The sequence below is a fragment of the Vombatus ursinus genome, unplaced genomic scaffold (assembly GCF_900497805.2).
Source record: "Vombatus ursinus unplaced genomic scaffold, bare-nosed wombat genome assembly UNPS02014804.1, whole genome shotgun sequence".
Taxonomy (NCBI): domain Eukaryota; kingdom Metazoa; phylum Chordata; class Mammalia; order Diprotodontia; family Vombatidae; genus Vombatus; species Vombatus ursinus.
Window position 1 is genome coordinate 667,083 of NW_020954582.1, and position 18,572 is coordinate 685,654.

Below are 18,572 nucleotides of genomic sequence, written 5' to 3' on the forward strand. Positions count from 1 at the left end.
ACCCACTCACACACATTCACTTGCATTCACACACACACATTCACTTGCATTTGCACACACTCACACACATATTCCCTTGCATTCACACACACATTCACTTGCATTCACTTACACACACACTCACACATTCACTTGCATTCACACATACGCACACACACATACACATACACTCACATACCCACTCACACTCACTCACACACACTTACACTCTGTCTTGCTCTGTGGTAGGTAAGAGCCCACCCCCTGCACCCCCTGTACCCCCTGTTCTTTTCTGTGAGACTGAGTCCTTCGTGTAGTATGGGGAGGCACAAAGGAGCCTGCATTATCGATCTCATTACCTTCTCCCCTAGACCCACTGTTCCTTCGGGCACCCAGGTGTGAAACCAGCCCGCGCTCTTGCAATTCACTGCCCCCACAGCGTCCCTCACATGTGACCCCTTTTCTCCGGTCTCGTGGCCCGGGTTCAGGCCCGCATAGCGATGGGCTCCCTTCAGTCTCCCCCATCTCATGTCTACACGGCTGTCAAGGTCTGTCCAATAAACTCTGGCTGCTTTTGGCTGCAGGGTCAAATGGGATTTCAGCTTTATCTCAGCTCCTTTTTTACTTCAGTTTTTAAGTCTGTCAGTTTTATAGCATTAGATAATCATCAGAGACGCTTTCATTGCTTGGGTTTTTGTGCCCTTAGGGCCTGGCACTCAGTAGGTGCTTCATAAATGCTTGTGGATTGCTAGCACCTGTATGTAATCTGTGAGTATCTGCACATTGCCTGCAGCATCATGGGGGGCTTGACTTTAAAAGTCTGGAGTCCCCTGGTTTAGGGGGCAGCAGCGCCTTGGGCATCGGCTTGTACTCAGACAGGAGCACCTACTGTGTGCCAAGCACTGCACTAAGTGCTGGAGACCCAGAAAGAGGTGGAAGGCAGCCCCATGCTCACCAGGTGCTGGCAGCCAACTGGCTGGACATGGAGGTAGTGCTGGAGAGTGAGGAGCCTGCAGGGCCTCTTGGTCAAGCAGGCAGAGAGGCCAGGATCTGCTTCTTGTTCTGTTCTCTCAACTCTGCTTTCTTTTAAATTAGCCCACCTTTGACCCAGTTCTTTCTTGATTGCGGAGGACTAGCCCGGACGGAGAAGAAGCCAGCCATCTGTAAAAGCTATCTCAAGCTGATGACGGAGCTTTGGCACAAGAGCAGGTACGTGCTTGGCTGCTGCATCTCCTGGGTTAGCTTAAGTGTGCAAGGATGGCCTTTGAGGCAAGTTTGCGGTCAGGTTGTGTCCGTAACCCTGGGAGGTCATGACCAGTCTCGTGGTCAGTGTGACTGTCTGGGGCGGAGAGTAGCCCACACTCGTGGTCAGTGTGACCTTTGGGGGGGTAACCCACACTCGTGGTCAGTGTGACCTTTGGGGGGGTAACCCGCACTCGTGGTCAGTGTGACCTTTGGGGGGTAACCCGCACTCGTGGTCAGTGTGACCTTTGGGGGGGTAACCTGCCCTCGTGGTCAATGTGACCTTTGGGGGGGTAACCCACTCTCATGGTCAGTGTGACCTTTGGGGGTATAATCCACACTTGTGGTCAGTGTGACCTTTGGGGGGGGGTAACCCACTTTCTTCGTCAGTGTGAATGTCTGGGGCAGTTGGGGGTGGGTATCTGCACCAAGCATGGGGTTTCCCACATCTGATTTCTCTGCCGCTTGAACTCAAGCTGTACGTCTCCTAACGGCTGCCTCTGTCTAGGCCACGGAGACCACCCTCTGGCTGCCTGGAGCGTGGGCTCCGGCCGAGTCTCCGTGGGCCTCCCGTCCTCCTCCGGCTGTCACAGAGTGAGGCAGCAGTGCGCTTGGCCGCCGAAGGGAGGCTGGCTTGCAGCACAAACACTTTGCCTCCCTCTGCTGGTCGCTGACTCCCTGGGTCTGCATCGTCATTTGGAGGGATCTGGCCCTGCTCCCAGGAGGTGTCTCCTCTCTGGCAGCAGGGCGCTGCCCCGGGCCCGTTGGTCAGGCTTCACAGAGGACCATGGCAGTGGCGCAGAGTTCTTCCAGGGCACGTGTGTGCTCACGGGCAGTGGCTCCTGGAGGCTTCTGGGGCAGTCACTGTTGGCCATGGCTCACACTGGGCCCCTGTATGTGAGGCAGTGGGAGCGCAAATTTGGTTGGAGCAGGTTGCTCACCTCTCTGGCCTCAGTTTCCCCCTTTGTAAAGTTGGAAGCCTTTGCCCTTTCTCCCTCCAGTTCTGTGGTTTCCCTGAGATGCAGTATGGTAGCATTCAGTAAGTGGGCTGAAAGCACGGGGGATTCCTCTGTTCCACCCAGGCACGACTTCTGCCTTGGCTCTATGCGTGACTCGCCTACAGCAGAGTCAGCAGTTAAATTGTCTGCCAATCGCGGAGAAGCCTTGCACCCCCTTATAGCGGGACCAGGGGTGAGCGCATGCCCCTGGCTAGGCCTCAGTTGGGGTTAGCGACTTCCAACGAACCCTCCAGGTAGTGGCCAGCTATGTGGCGGTGTGGTCTCGTGTGCTTGGTGCAAGGTGCAGATGGCCGAAGGACCGTGCACAAATGCCTGAGCTTGGATTGGGCTGGGAGAGCCCGTGTGACCTGAGGGCGTGTCATCAGAGGGTAGCACCAGGAGGGGAGTTTTCTAGGACAGCCTTTCTCCAGATGTTTCTGTTTATAGGGAACTTCACGCCAGTTATCCACGGTCGTTCCCAAGAGAATGAGCTCGGAGTGCCTCACGATGAGCAAGGCCATCGGTGTGTGAATCAAATTGGAGGCAAGCAGGCTGGGTCCCAGCAGGGGACTGTAGGGCTCAAGGCTGCCAGACAGCCATCCGTGGTCTCCTGACGGCCCACATGGCTGTCAGTCATGGAACAGGTGCGAGGATTCCCATCTTGCTTGACCCAAGAGGCAGAGAAATGATGTGGTGTTGGGGATCAGGCCCTGCTGTGCTGTTAACCTTGACCATCAAGGCTGTGTGGGCCTGGAAAGCTGGTGAAGTCAGATGGGGGAGGGGGAGCAGATAGACCTCGTTCCATTGACAGATATTAGGGACCAGAGATGGCCCATCTTCTGCAGGACTTACAGAAAGCCAGGGACGAGAGGGACGGCTGGATCGCAGATTAGCTGGGGAGAGGCTCCCTTGCTCATGGAAAGCTGAGGTCTTCAAAGGAGGAGTTCCCAAGCTCTTCCAGCCTCCGTACCCATGCCCTCAATTCTCATGAGAGCAAATGCACATAAGACACATTTCTCATAAAGAAAAATTGATTGAGTCCCCAATGTTTTAAGCACAAAGATGTTGTATACCATGTGGAGGGCCCTGGTTTTGTTGCATGGCGGCCTGCACGTTTTATTCTCAGGATAGTGTTTGAGACAGGTGGGCACTCTTGGAGAAGGCCTCGGGGAGTGGGCCGGGCTGTTGAATGAGTTGTGTTACTCTGTTTCTCACCCACTCTCCCTTCTCTGCCCCCTCTGGGCAGACGGACCTGAGGCTCAGGCCTGCACTCCTGCTTGAAGAACCGACGGCCTGACCTTCGTTAGAGCGTGCTGTCTTAGGTCTTGGCTAACACGCAGGAGAGCTTTCTTTAAAAGGCACAGACCTCTGCTTCCCCAGTTCTGTTGTTCTTCATTCCTTTCCCCATGGATTCAGAAACATAATGGGGACTTATAGACTGAGGGCCCATTTGAGTTTTGCCTGCCTCATGGCTTGTGAGGGACAGAAGAGGGGGTCGTCTGGGGGCCAAGGAGCCCTTTTTGTTGAGTGAATAGCATAGAGAAAGACATAATAAATTTGGTGTCCACCACAGAGCTGTTGAGGGTCAGTCCCCTTCAGTCTGTGGCCTTGGCTGATAGACCATCCTGGCATTGAAGCCAGAAATAATGACGGCGAGATCTTGCTCAGGGGAGAGAATATGGAATCAGAACAGTTGGACCATGGGCCCCAAGGTTCAAACATGCACACCTGGGAGGAGCTAGAATTTTGTCAAGCACACACGCCCTTAGGGGAAGCTCCTAACTCATCAAAAATGATGCTTCTGTGTTGGAGAAGATGTGGGAAAATTGGGACACTAATGCATTGTGGGTGGAGTGGTGAACTGACCCAGCCATTCTGGATGTGTTTTGATCTTTTTTGTCACCAAAGAAAGATTCTATGGTCTGACTATTTTTGTGCTGTTTTCTCACATTTCTAGCCAATTACTTGAGTTTTAAACTCTTTGTTAAGGTAGGGGTCTGCTTCCAGTGTGGAGAATGTACTGTCCCAAGCTTTGGGAGTTTTGTGCAGCTGCTTTCAGAGATACTTCTAGGGACTTGTAAATTTTCCATTCTTCCAAGGTGGTAGCATCAAGGGCGAGGTGTTAACTCTTTTCCTGGCCTGTGCTCTAGTCTGTGAGTGACCACAAGCACTCTTTTCTGCCTTTGAACTGTGAGGAGGAGTCCCTCTCCACTGCCACTACAAGCTCCACCACGCCAGCGCTCCTCCTCACCCCAGGACCGCCACCCAGAGTTGTGACCCAGATCCAAGCATGGGTAAAGCAAGAGAATCCTGCCTCAGCTCTAGCAAAGAGGTCCCTGTAATCCTCTTCTGGTCAGCTGCTTGATCCCTCCACCATCTGTGGGCCGAGAGCTCCAGGAAGCAGCTGTCGCCCGAGGGCTGTGTCGGGACTGGGGCTGGGAACGACCTTCTCTCTCACCCCAGTCGTAGGCCTTTCCTACTGACCTTCTAAGCTATCTTTGGCATTTGTGTGTTGAGAAGTCTGGAAACTGCTGCAGGTGCCCATGATTCAGTCCCCTGAGGCCTGCTCCAGGTTCGCTGAGGCCTGGTCTTTGTCTACATGCCCAAGCTGAACTGCGCTCCTCTTCCAGCCCGGTGCAATAGACCTTTCTAATCAACCATCCAGGTTGTCTTGGGCTGGAAATTTATTTCACTGTGTCTTTTTGTGGGTTCTGCTGTCTAGAATTTATTTGGTCATTTTTTTACAGGTATTTGGAGGGGTTTGGGGGACAGCTCAAGCAAGTCACTGATTTTACTCTGCCATCTTGGCTCCTGACCCACCCATTCTGGAGATCAATTTGGAACTATGCCCAAAGAGTTATAAAACCATGCATACCTTTTGACCCAGCAATAGCACTTCTAGGGCTGTATCTCAAAGAGATCATAAAAATGGGAAAAGGACCCACATGTGCAAAAATATTTTTAGCACCTCTTTTTGTAGTGGCAAAGAGTTAGAAATTGAGAGGATGCCCATCAATTGGGCAATAGCTGAACAAGTTGTGGTATTTGAATGTAATGGAATACTATTGTTCTGTAAGAAATGATGAGCAGGCAGATTTTAGAAAAACCTGGAAAGGCTTACATGAACTGATGCTGAGTGAAGTGAGCAGAAACTGGAGAACCTTGTACACAGTAGTGCAATGATCAACTATCATTGACTTAGCTCTTCTCAGCAATGCAAGGGTCTAAGACAACTCCAAACGACTCATGATGGAAAATACTGTCCACATCCAGAGAAAGAACTGTGGAGTTTGAATGCAGATTGAAGCATACTATTTTCTCTCTCTTTTTTTTCTTTCCTGTGGTTTTTCCCTTTTATTCTGATTCTTCTTTCACAACATGACTAATGTGGAAATATGTTTAACATGATTGCACATGTATTACCTATATCAGATTGCATGCTGTTTTGGGGAAGAGAAGGGAGAAGAATTTGGAACTCTAAATCTTATAAAAAATGAAAATTGATAGTATGTTTAAGAAAAAATTGATTCCCCTGCGATGAAAATAGAGAACACCCCAGACACCAGGTCTGCAGTGATTTCAAAAGGGAATATGTCCAAGAGCTCTCTCTCCCGTTGGCCTGAGCAGGCCTCAGACTGCCCGACTCCCAGGGTAGAAGATCTTCTGCTAGAGAAAGCCAATTCTAAGGTCTTTGCCAAAGGAAACCTGCTTCCTGCTGGAACCCGTCATGGGCAGAGCTTAAAGCTTAACGCCTGCAGGATCCGGGATGTGATAGAGGGACACTGCCCTGAGATGGCAGAGCGCTGGCCGCCAGTCCTTGGGTTGTGTGCATCAACCATAGGGCCGCAGAGGGCCCGCTGTGAAGCAGGGCAGCAAAGGCCATCCCTTTCGGCCCTTTGACACATTTCAGTCGCGGGTAGGAAATAGGGTTCCATTCATATCTTACTATTCAAAAGTATGTGTTCTTATTTTTTTTCTCCAGTAGGCTCAGGGAGCAAGACTGTCCTTCCTTGCCCTACGGCCAGTGACTCAGAAAACCACAAATTAACATTCTCTGGGGCAGCTAGGTGGAGCAGTGGATAGAGCACTGGCCCTGAATTCAGGAGGACCTGAGTTCAAATCTGGCCTCAGACCAAACACTTGACGCTTACTAGCTGTGTGACTTTGGGCAAGTCACTTAACCCCAATTGCCTAAAAAAAAAAAAATTAACATTCTTTGTGGTGTTTGTGGCGGGGTTCTGTGGTTTTTAGCATGGAGACAGTGAGTCCTAGGGGACCCCAGCATAGGACAGATGTCTTGGTTGTTGGGTGCCCGGGTGCACTTCTGTGTCTGTGTCTAGGGAGGTCTAGTGTGTGAGGGGTCAGAGCTTGGCCCAGGCTAAAGTCCTTTTGAAGGACTTTTAAAGGAGGGTTGTCCCAGACCTCCTGTTTTATGTAAGAAGAGATTTCCTTGCTTCATCCAAGACCAACCCAGCAGCCTTCTCAGTCTTAAGAAGACAAAGAGAGAATGAGGGTCAGTGTCCCTGGAGCTCTTGTAAATACGCGCCCATTTTTCTTCACCTCTCCGTTTTACACATTACTAAGATGTAAACTGGCAGTCTTCACCATGTTCCCACTTCTGAATGTCTTCCTTCCCTCCCCAGGCCTGGGTCTGTTGTTCCGACTAATTTGTTTCAAGGAATTAAAACTGTCAACCCGGCATTTCGAGGTTACTCCCAACAGGTAAGTCCGTTGTCGCTGAATTTTATCTGGTGATAGGAGAAGCTTAGGCTGACTTCCTCATAGAACAGCATAGTTGGCAGTATTCTCATGGGAAAAGAGTGTGAACAGTGAGTCTCTGCAGTTTGTCCTTTGGTTTTCAAGGTCCCTGAGACAGTTCTTTGGGTTTACTGAGGTTTCAATCCAGGGCATTATGTATACAAAGTGGTCCTAAAGCAGAAACAACCCGAGGCTTCAAGACCAAGTGGACAGGCACTTAGTAGGCAGCTTGATGTTTTTCCCCAAGTCAGTAAGTGTCAGAAGACAGGGCAGTAGAAGCCTGGAGGGCTTGTGAGACCTCTCGGGTGGGCATGGAGCCAAGCCAAGGGGGAGTTTTCTTGACTAATCAAGACATTTTTCAACCTGTCAGTTTTCCAGGCAAGAAAAGGTGTACGATCCCATCTTCCTCTATCATTCCAGAAATGACCTCTTCTCCCTTTGGGAAAATAGGGCAGAAATACACGAGATAACCTGTACACATCCATGTGTGTTCAGAGATCTTCCAGATGCACTGAGGAGCATCTACTTTGTCTCCAGTGTTTGAAATTCTGGTTTTATTTATTGCAGAAGTAGTGGTCTCAGTCAGTCAACGTTTATTAAGCACCTACTGTGTGCCAGGCACTGTATCAGTATGGTTGGAGTACAGCCATTCCTTGGACAGGGATGTTACATCAGGCACTGCTAAGTGAGGCTGGCCCCAGGAGCACTCTGTACTCCAGGGCAACCAGAGCTGAATTAGCCATCAGGAGCCCCAGTTCCCCCCCCCCCCCAGGCCATCATGAGGAACAAGAAAGGGGCTTTGTGGGAGTCTGCATTTGGCTTTAGTACTTAAAGATTGTGGCACAGGGTCAGAGATTTTAGAGCAGGGCCCACAGAAGCTGCTGCTGCTGGGCATTTCTACAGAGCTGTGAAGTCTGTTCAATGGGTCCTCGCAACATTCTGGGGTGGGGAAACTGCTAGGGGTATGATCCCCATTTTACAGATGAAGAAACTGAGGCAGGTAGCTTAAAGTGACTTACAGGTAGGAAGTGGAAAAGTCCAATCCCTCGAAACCTGATGCTGCACTCTCTCCACCAGGCTGTCTTTCTCCCTGTGTCTTTCTATCTCTGTCCAGGATGCCCAGGAATTCCTCCGATGTTTAATGGACCTGCTTCATGAGGAGCTCAAAGAACAAGTCATGGAAACTGAGGACGGGGCCTCTCCTGGGACAGGCGAGGAGAAGAGCCCGTCAGAGATGGACTTCCAGTCATGTGAGTCATGTGGGAGCAGTGACAAAGCCGAGAACGAGACAGGCTCCCGCGGTCTGATGGAGGACCACGCGGAGACAGCCATGTTAATCCAGGAGGATGAGAACAACGCCAGCCCCGGAATGGTGAAAGAAAAAGCTCCGTGTAACAAGGCAAGCCCCAGGAGTCCTGAGGACGACTTGGAGAAAGACGTAGACACTTTGTCAGAGATGGTGGACATCTTAAACAGCCAGGAAACCGTCAAAGTGCAGATACACAGCCGGCTTTCAGGTGAGAGGCCTGAAGGGATGAAAGGAGAGGTGCAGTGACTTGGTGGCTGGAGCAAGAGGTGGTGCAGGGATAGCACGGTACGGTGACAGAGATTTATGCGTGCACAGAGGTACTGCTTTGAGTGAATTGGGAAGGGGTGGAATGTTCAGTGGGGAACCATTGTGTGGTTACAAAAAATCTGAGGTCCGTAGGCAGATTCAGGGACCCCCATGTCCCTGGGCGCAGCAATCCCCATGAGCTTTCAGCTGTGCATATGCTTGCCCATCCGCATCCTTATGCTCACTGAGGCCCACGGACAGACACTGGAGAAGGTTCCAGCCTTTCCCCCTGGCCGGATCTAGGCTCAGTGACTCCTCTTGGAGTAGCTTTGAGCAGAGACTGGGCTTTTGTGGGTCAGCTCCTTGCTAGAAGGGGATGACGGGTTGCTGCGAGGCCTCGCTCACCTAGGCGTGGTGTGCCGTGGTGCCCCGTGAGCCTCTGGCCCCCTTGGGTGCTGTTGCCTGCTTGGCTCAGCACAAGATCATGGTATACAGGCCCCTCAGCTACCCACTCATATCACGTCCCTTCTCCCAGCAGCCTTGGAATGCTTCACGACATGTGTGATTCCATCCGGGAACAGGCCTGGACACCTGTGCTGATGGCAGGCGCCCAGACCTGGCTGGGGCTATCCTCAGAGCCTTTTCTGCCTGGCTTCTCCCTCTCTCCCTCCCTCCCCCCCGTCGTATCTGTCTTGGATGCATCTGGCCCGTGGCCCAGCGAGGCATTCATTGGCCAGGCCTGACCTGAGCCCTCTTAGTGAGTGACCTCTGCAAGGTTTGCCTGAACTTCAGAGCGGAGCGCTTCCTGAGGGGCTTTCTCACGATTTCCTCTTTGTCATCTTGTGGTTCTTCCCTGGACCGACCCCCAAAGTCCTTCCTCCTGTTCTGGAGATTCGCTTCTGACACCAACATTTACTGTTTCCAGAACATGCCCCCGATAGTCACATGATCGACCATCTGCCATCGAATGAAGGAGGCAGTCCACGCTTGTCCGCCAGCCCTCCCAAATCGAGCTCCCTGTGGCCAGGTGCAGTCTCTGGCCACAAAAGAGGTAAACATTCCATTGGCCAAGTCACCCTATTCAAGGTCTATGGAAATGTGACTTAGCGTGTCACGCTGTCCGCTAGAAGCGCCACGGGGCACCGAGGAGACCCCATCTGCTGTATGTCCCCAGGCAGGCCACTTACGTTCTGTCTGCCTCAGTGCCCTTGTCTGTAAAACGGAGGTGGCATGAGCGTCCCATGAGATCATCTTTGTCCACGCCTGGCACATTCTAAGTGCTGGTTAAATGCATGTCCCCTGCCACCTCTCTGATGGCCTCAGTGGCTGTCTGGGCCAACCCCTGTCAGGGCCTACACTGTCTCACCATGAGGGGACTTGGACACAGAGAGCAGAGTGAAGGGAGGTGTCTGAGGTGCACCCTGATCCTCGGAGACACCCTGTCGTCAGCCCATTCTGCAGGTGGGGAAACTGAGGCAGGCAGCTGGTTCAGGCCTTGCCCCGGGTCTCACAGCTAGTGAGTGGGGGAGGCCAGGCCCAGTGCTCTGTGCAGTGGCGCCCCCTCATGACCAAGCCGGTGGCAGAGCTGGGGTCGGAGCCTGTGTCTCCACTCCTTTGGTGGCCTGTTTGTCATCTCTCTCGTGGATGGTGCTTTCCCTGTGCCCATGGCCATAATTCAGCCTTTTCACAAAAGGGAGGCTCTTGGTTTGAGGTGGGTTGTGTGCGAGGTGCTGACCTGAATGGTCACTGCTCCGCTCTGCCCCCCAGCCCTGCCAGCCCCATCTCCCAAGAGGAAAAAGCAGCAGAAGAGATACCGGAGCGTCATTTCGGATATCTTCGATGGGACGATCGTGAGCTCTGTGCAGTGTCTGACTTGTGACCGGGTGAGTGCTGCGGGTGGTCCTTCCTCCAGGAACATTGATGGGATGGGGCCGTCCAGGAGCCCAGGGCTGGCACTGCCAGGGGGTGGTGAGAAGGGGGGGGTCGGGCCCCCGCAGGGCAGCCTTCCTCCTGCTCCCCCAAAGGAGTCTGGGGTTTAGCTCTGCTGAGAAGGATGCTCATAATGGGTTACTGATGGTACCAGTTGCTACATTTAAGTCAGACATTCATATTTTAATGGGCAATTTATGAATTTGTAAGTTCCCTGTCTGAGCCGAGGCTGGTAGTACTTGACTCCCTCGCAATTGGATTCATTTTTGCACTTGGCTTAAGTCCTTAAAAATCATCCAGTCTAATGATAACAACCAACATTTATCTAGTGCCTACTGTGTACTGTGCTAACCTGTACAATTATTATTTCATTCGAGCCTCATAACAACCCTCGGAAGAGTAGGAGCTGTTACTGTCCCCATTTTACAGATGAGGAAACTGAGGCAGGCTAAATGGCTTGACCAGGGTCACAAAGCTGGTGAATGTCTGAGGCTGGATTTGAACCCAGGTCTTCCTGACTGTGGGCCCAGTGCTCTGTGCACGTTTGCACCCCCTTATTTTTAAAGACAGGGCACCTGAGCCCCGAGAGGTGGTTGGTGCCTTTCCCACAGTCCCATAGAGAGTGAGGAGGGAGCTAAACTTTGAGCCCAGGGACATTCCTCGCCCAGCCAGCAGGCCCCTTTTCCTATCCGCCATATTGTTGACTGTTGTGACTGGTCACTCAGTAACGTCGGGAAATGGAAGAGGAGCCAGGCATATGTATAGAATTGTCTGAGTTTCTCAGCTCTAGGCATGAGCCCCTAGGAAACCTAGCAAGGAAACCCTTCTTATTTTTATAGGAAAACCTTCCCCCCAGAGAAGAAGTGCATTGAATTCCCCTCCCAGAGAGAGCGATGCTGAATGGACCAATCCAACAGCATGTCCTTTAGGGAACATTTGTGAGACTAAGACATAAGAATTTAAAGTGAAAAGATGGCTCGGAGTTACCGTTCTTGCACAGAGTCTACGAATTAGGAAGTTTTCATAATGTTAGTCAAATTACAAGCCCAAGTACAGAGTGCTGAGGGCTGTTCATGGAGTTAATCGTGCTCAAAGGGACCACTAACAGTGGGGGGGGGGGGGTGTCTATATGCATGCGTGTGCACATGCGTGCACCCCAAGGCATAGCAACCAACTTCCAAACATAAATGTTACCCTAATGGCAATAAGATTTAAGCAGAAAAATGGCAATCAGAATCTTTAAAACAAACCTGACTTGAGTGGAATGGTGAAAAATCCTAGATTCTCCACAGCCTCAGAGTGTTCAGGTGAATTCCAAACCAATCCAGAAATGGAAAACATGCTCTCTGTATTGGGCAAACTTCAAAAACAAAGATTACCTTCTGTCTGTCTCTTTTTGGAAAACTGAGTCCTTGTCTCTAAACCAGGTAAGGATAAGTAGAGGAAGAGAACTGTGACCCTCTGCAGGGAATAGCGTGATGGAGAAGCGTTACATGAGAGGGCAGCAGATGAGAAATGTATTTGTGATTGATCCTTCAGGGTTGTTTGGTATTAGGGAAAGTCACGTGGTAAGCCACAACAACCACAAAAACTTGTGTTTGTAGCGCACGCCCTGTCTCTGCTCATGAAGCCCCCTAGGCCAAAGACAGGGGGCGGCTGCTCTTTTTCTGTGGCTCTTGGAGTGACCCAATAGCTAAAAGAAAGGGCATCAGGATGGGCACTGACCCTTAGCCAAAGCCAGGCAGATGACAGCGAGCCGTAAAGCCTTCGTGGTGGCCTTTGGGGGAGGAAAGGAAGAATGCGCAGTCTGTGGCGCAGAAGGTGTGCGCTGTTTGGGTGTGAAGCCTCTCAGCTTGCGTAGTCAGCAATGACAGCAAGGGGACGTGCCCAGGCGCCCACGCCTCCACAGCAGAGAAGTCCCAGGGCGGGAGCACCCAGCACCCAGCCAGACTGGCACCCTCCGTGGCTGAGTTGGTGACCTGGCCAGAGGTACTGTTGGAACTCAGACCGGCCGACCCCGAGCCCAGGCCTGGTCACTAGGCTCCATGCAGGGTTAGTCAGGCACTTGCTCAGTGCTAGATCCTCCGCCTGCCTTTGGAGCGCTTGTCCTTGGCTGGGGCGGCCTGGGTGTGGCGTGGTAGCTGCCCCCTCTTGCTGACCGGGCTTCTCAGAGGCCAGGCAGAACTGCAGCTTCCCGCGTCCAGGAAACGCGGCTCCGGGCAAAGAAAGTCCATTGGCCCTCCCTGCTGGCTTGCCCCAGCCGAGCTCGTTGGCGAAGGAAGCTGGTGGGATCCTGGGCCGTGTTCTGCCGCTGCAGGTGTCGGTGACCCTGGAGACCTTCCAGGACCTGTCCCTGCCCATCCCCGGCAAAGAGGACCTCGCACGGCTGCACTCGGCGAGCCACCCAACCGCCATGGTCAAAGCGGGATCCTGCGGGGAGGCGTATGCGCCCCAAGGCTGGATTGCCCTGCTCATGGAGTACTTGCGCAGGTACGCTCGCCCTCACCGGCCGCAGACTTTGTTCGGGGCCCCCGTTGCTTCTGCGTGACCAGCACCACACTGACCGGCCCTTCTTTTTCTGTAATGACTTTCCAGGTTTGTTGTCTCCTGTGTCCCTAGCTGGTTTTGGGGTCCAGTAGTGACCTTGCAAGATTGTCTCGCCGCCTTTTTCGCCAGAGATGAGCTCAAAGGTAAGGTGACACCCACCCCGCGCGTGATGGGGAAGTTGGAAGTCGGCGTGGGCACTTTGGTCCGGGGGCGGATGAATCCCTTCCTCGGATGGCCAGGCTTTTAGGCCGGGGTGACACAGAGACGTCTCTTCTTGGGCTTGCATTGGTTGCTTTACTGACTTAGATCAAAGAGGCCATCTGGAGTCACTCCTGGAGGGGCCCCAGCCTGACCGAGCCTCGGGCTGTCTGTGCTGCTCCTGCCCTGGCAGAGGCTGGAGTACTTTTCTGTGGCTCTGGGTTACTTAAACCCAAAGGGCTTCGCTGAAATTTGGAAAAATGAAGCGGCCTCTTTTTTAAGGAAGATGTGAACATTTCTCAGATCTCAGCCTTAGCACTAAAACGTTCATCGTTCCTTCTGACGTGGGTCAGCCGTCCCTTTCCGTGGCCCACCCCTCTGATTTGAGCTTTGTGCGCCTGTCTCTGTCCCCAGTAACTGCGGCCAGCACAGCGATGTGTTTCTAGGCATTTAGATAGTAGGGGTCCTGACTGTCCAGCCCAGGAGCCCCCCAGACCCCCAGGCAAAGAGCAGGCTTTGGCCCTTCCTGGCACACAGAGCGGGATGGGCCGTTGGGCTACGCAGCCTCCCCGGTCTGGCCTCGGGGGCTGCACAGGCTTCGCCCACTCTTAAGAGGGGCATGGGAGACGTAGGAATGACTTAACTTGTCATTTACCCTGTGTTACGAAAGGAATAGATTTGATTCTGCGGTGGCGTTCAAGGCTTTTTCTGTCTACAGGTGACAACATGTACAGTTGTGAAAGATGCAGAAAGTAAGTGGAAGAAGCCTTTCCTGCCCTCAGAACAGCCCCCAGCTTTTGAGGCGAGCGGGCAGGCGGGTGGGCACCAAGTCTTTGGGAGACCAAGGAGCTTTGGTGTGAGCTCATGGGCAGAGTGGGCCGGGCCAGGAGGTGTGGGGCCCCAGGGAGAAGTCTGAGTGACTCCGCAGGAGCTCTTGGCCCTGGGCCCCCAGGAGCCTGGCGGGGAGGGAGGGCAGCCCACCTGTTAGCGGAGGCCCCCAGTCCAGCCCTGGGCTGATGGCTGTAGGCAGCTCCCCCTCAGGGCTCCAGGCCACCCCCTCCCCTGACCTGAACAGCGGACCTTGGGCCTCCCTGCGTGCCAGGGCCTTTCCTCACCTGCTTTCCTCTTCTCTACTCAGATTGAGGAACGGCGTGAAGTTCTGTAAGGTGCAGAAGTTTCCTGAGGTGGGTGACGCCTTTCTGACTTGTTTCCTCACGCAGTGGCTGGGGCGGGGAGAGAAGCGCCGGGGGGCCGCCAGCCCAGCTGCGGCCCTTGTGATCGCCTGGCAGATTCTCCCCACCCCATCCCCCGCCCCCGGCGGGCGCCTGCCGGTCTGGAACCGCGCAGTGAAGTGGTGGCGCTTGGCTTCTTCCTTGCAGATTTTGTGCATCCACCTGAAGAGGTTCAGGCACGAGCTCATGTTTTCCACCAAAATCAGCACCCACGTGTCTTTTCCTCTCGAGGGCCTCGATCTTCAGCCCTTCCTTGCCAAGGACAGCCCCTCCCAGATCGTGACCTATGACCTGTTGTCAGTCATCTGTCACCATGGAACCGCGAGCAGTGAGTATCAGCTTTGCGGCTGGCTTTGGGCGCCAGCAGGAATCTGGTCATCAAAGCCTCACTGCGTGTGGTGTGTGAGCGCGTGCCGGGCCCATGGTGTGGAATGGCAGCCAGCGGGCTCTGCTCCCGTGAGCCTCTCGCTCTTGTTTGTCAGTGTTCCGACCCCTGGGGCGGGGGAGGGGGGAAGGCCTGCTTTAAAAAGGATCGCACAGTGTGCTGTGGCGCATTTGTTCACAAGGAACCAGAAACAAAGCCGTGACTGCATGCGGACACTGCCGTTTTAGCAATGTTAACCAGGAACCGTCAGCAATGAAAGAAGGACCTGAGAGAAATCATCAGGGCCCCTGCTGAATTTGCTCATTTTGGGTGAAGGAAGCCCTTTCCATTGAGCGGTCTCTAGAAGCACAGACAATGCCCATGCGGCCTTCCCTGAGACCGTGTGCCCAGGTCCTGCAGGGTGACCCGAGTCCCCCGCTCCTAACCAGCCCTGTCTCCAGCGCTTCTGAAACCCTTCTTGTCTGCTGATAGAGAGGGCCGGGGTCACGACCTGGGCCTGGACCTGCTCCATTCCAGGTCTGTCGGGGACACTCGGCCCTGGAGCTCCTTCTCCCCACCACGAAGGGAGACCCAACACACGGGCATGGTCAAGGGAGTCGCGACCCTGCCCTGAACGCCTGGGACGCATCAGGAAGAGCAAGGCAGTCCTGGAAAGGGAAGGAGGGCACCCAAAGGTATCCAGTGCGGGGCAGCGGCCAGAGCCTCGGGAGGCGTTGGGCCCTGCGAGCAGAGGGGAGAGGCCGCGGGAGAAGCCAGAAGCAGGAGCAATGACAAGGGGTCAGAACCGCCACGCTCCCTCCCAGCGTACAGAGACATTCGGAATGGTCATCCTACAGATGGAAATCTGGAAATCAGGGTCGTGGTGGACAACATCTTACACATGGCTCCGCCTTTGTCCCTTTGCCCACAGATAAACTGAGGTGCTCCTGCGCCCCGCGCACCCCGTGCTGTTCTGTGTTCACACATAGACCTGGAGGCGGTGGCCTGTGGCTTCTTCAGCCTCAGGGAGAAGGGGTAGGGGGTGGGGGAAGAGAGAGTGACCCCCAGCTGGAGGTGAGCGACTGGAGTGCCGAGTGGCTGCCAACGTCTTTCCAACCAGAGCGCCGGAGGGGAGCTCAGACCGGCGGAGCGCCCGATGCCCCGTGTCCGTGCCCAGTGTCAGCAGGTGTTTGGCGGCCCTCCGTGAGAGGGAGCCCCCGTGCCCTGTGACTGCCCCCACCCACCATGGGTCATTCTGGCACTGGGCACCAAGCGAACACCAGGCAGGGAGCAGGCACCACCGCCCGTTCGCCAGCCTCGGTTATCTGTCCGGCTGGACCAGCAGCTCTGGTCTGAGGGACCACCGGGCAGCCCGCTCTGGACTTTCAGAGCCTCGTGAACCAGAAGCAGTTCTTTATGTAGTTTTTCCAGGGCAGACGCATGACAGAGCGGGGTCATGGGGGAGGAGTATGTCCACACGTGCCCCTGCTCTCTCTTCCGCTTGTGCACGCTAACCTGCTTCTCCCACGACCCTGTCAGGTGGACACTACATCGCCTATTGCCGCAACAATCTCAACGCCCTGTGGTACGAGTTCGACGATCAGAGCGTCACCGAAGTCTCGGCAGCGGCTGTGCAGAACGCAGAGGCTTACGTGCTTTTCTACAGGTAAGAAGGCGGCGCCCTCGGGAGGGGTCCCTGACGTGCCTACCTTCCCCTGAGAAACCTCCTCCGGGGGGCTATGCAGCCGTGGTGCGTGGATGGCGGCTGCCTCCCAGGAGAGAGACTCACCCACACTGACCCCACCCTGGCTGCATGGCCACCAGTCACCCTGGCCATCAAGAGCCTCGTTTGGGCTGGGCTCCTTACTGCGTTGGGGGGGCGGAGCAGGGGCTCGGGAGACTGGAAGAGGCCTTGGCTGGCGTGGGCCGAGCCAGCAGCTCTCCTTTGTTGGGTCCGTGTCCTCACGGTGGGTGAGCCAGAGCACGCTCTGAGGAGAGGGCCACAGCTGAGGGAGACCACCCAGGCCTGGATTACAGGCACACTGTCATGACTGTTACCCACGGGAGGGAGAAGCTGGCTAAGAATGAAGGAGAAAGTGCACTGCCTCGAGCATTTATTAAGTGCCTGCTGTGTGCCAGGCCCCGAGCTAAGTGCTTTGCAGCCTCATGGCCCCCTTAGGAGGGAGGTGCTGGCACAACCCCCCATTTTACAGAGGAGGAAACTGAGGCAGGCAGGGTCAGTGTCTGAGGCTGGGTTCGAACTCAGAACTTCTGATTCCTGGCTCTACCACCTGCCTTTCCCTCACCATTCAGTGGTCCCCTCCCACTCTCGGTCTGTTTTACTCGTGAGATGTGGGTCTCATATGTCACCAAAGGCCCTTCAATGGTGAAAGGGGACAGTCGGCCCAAGGACACGATGGCCTCGGGCTGCTGGTGTGAGAGGCTGCATGGGCCCATAGGTACCCCTGGTGGGACAGGCCTCCCCCACAGCCTGGCATCGAGTTGGGGCTGCTGAAGCGTGATACAAGTGGCCTCTGTCTCCCCCCCAGGATGGGGAGAAGCGCAAAAGCTAAGGGATATGTGTGTACACATGCATATGTGCACACATACATGTCTATGGTTGTGCAGGCACACGTGTGCTGTGAAGTACATGTATGTTGCATGCATGTGCACACCCGCGTTACATGAGCGTGCATGTTTGCATTTAAGAAGACATGTTTTTCCTGAACTTGACGGGCAGGTCACATGCCCATCCTCTCCCACACCCCCAACCCCCGAACCCACACGGGTTGGCTAGAGGGCCATGGGCATCCTGGATGCTCCTCATAGGGTCATTCTCCGGCCTCTTTAGGCCGCACTCGCGTTCCACCACGTCTGACGTCCCTGGAGGATGGGCAAGGGCTGCTGGGAATTCTCTCAGCGGAGATCCTCTCCCTTTTGTTTCTTTGGGGGGCCCACCCAAAGGGTCAGAGGGCCCATGGGTGCAGAGGGCAGGGTGGGTGGAGAAGAACACTTTTGGAGGGGTACCTGGCGTGCATTGCCACACACTTAATGTTTGCCAAGCATGTCAGAACAGCCCTGCGAGGTCAATGCTCTTGTTACAGATGAGGAAACTGAGTGAGGCAACAGTTCAGTGACTTGCCTAGGTTCAGGAAGCGCGTCTGTCTTTTGCAGGAAGAGCAGTGAGGATGCGCAGAAGGAGCGGCGGCGCGTGTCCAACTTGCTGAACATGATGGAGCCCAGTCTCCTGCAGTTCTACGTCTCTCGCCAGTGGCTGAACAAGTTCAAGACCTTCGCGGAGCCCGGGCCCATCTCCAATCGCGACTTCCTCTGCGTTCACGGAGGTGAGAGGTCGGGGCGAGGCTCTCTGGGGGCCTCGGAGAATGCCCAGCAGTTGCCCGGCACTCCCCGTGTGTCGAGGCCCTCCCCTCCTTCCCGGGGCCACCAGGACGACCCTCCGACATCCGCGGAGGCCTTCTGGCAACCGAGACTTCTCTGTCCCCCTTCCTTCCAGGTGTCCCCCCACGCAAAGCCGGCTACATCGAGGACCTCGTAGTGATGCTTCCTCAGAACATCTGGGACAATTTATACAGCAGGTACCCGCCCTCCTCCCTTGTAGTCTGAGCCTTAGTCTGGGAAGCGCCTAAAAGGGATGGTGGAGGGGGAGGAGTGAGGGGCGACTGACCACAGACTTGGGGGGGGAGGGCAGAGGGAGGGGGAGACAGGGAGAGAGGGAGTCTGACCACAGACTTGGGGGGGAGGGCAGAGAG

General features: G+C 54.5%; 1 protein-coding gene across 6 annotated transcripts in view; it reads left to right on the forward strand.

Moving 5' to 3' along the window:
* USP33 (ubiquitin specific peptidase 33) overlaps window positions 1-18,572 on the forward strand; it is a 56,043-nt gene that overhangs the window by 30,754 nt on the left and 6,717 nt on the right. For all 6 annotated transcript variants that reach the window (XM_027874008.1, XM_027874009.1, XM_027874010.1 and 3 more), the window contains 13 exons: window positions 1,075-1,188; window positions 6,863-6,941; window positions 8,092-8,494; window positions 9,458-9,583; window positions 10,300-10,415; window positions 12,779-12,951; window positions 13,057-13,151; window positions 13,925-13,958; window positions 14,345-14,390; window positions 14,586-14,766; window positions 16,342-16,468; window positions 17,977-18,146; window positions 18,317-18,398. In XM_027874008.1, coding sequence (XP_027729809.1) covers window positions 1,075-1,188; window positions 6,863-6,941; window positions 8,092-8,494; window positions 9,458-9,583; window positions 10,300-10,415; window positions 12,779-12,951; window positions 13,057-13,151; window positions 13,925-13,958; window positions 14,345-14,390; window positions 14,586-14,766; window positions 16,342-16,468; window positions 17,977-18,146; window positions 18,317-18,398 — 1,746 coding nt within the window. The remainder of the gene's footprint in view (window positions 1-1,074; window positions 1,189-6,862; window positions 6,942-8,091; window positions 8,495-9,457; window positions 9,584-10,299; window positions 10,416-12,778; window positions 12,952-13,056; window positions 13,152-13,924; window positions 13,959-14,344; window positions 14,391-14,585; window positions 14,767-16,341; window positions 16,469-17,976; window positions 18,147-18,316; window positions 18,399-18,572) is intronic.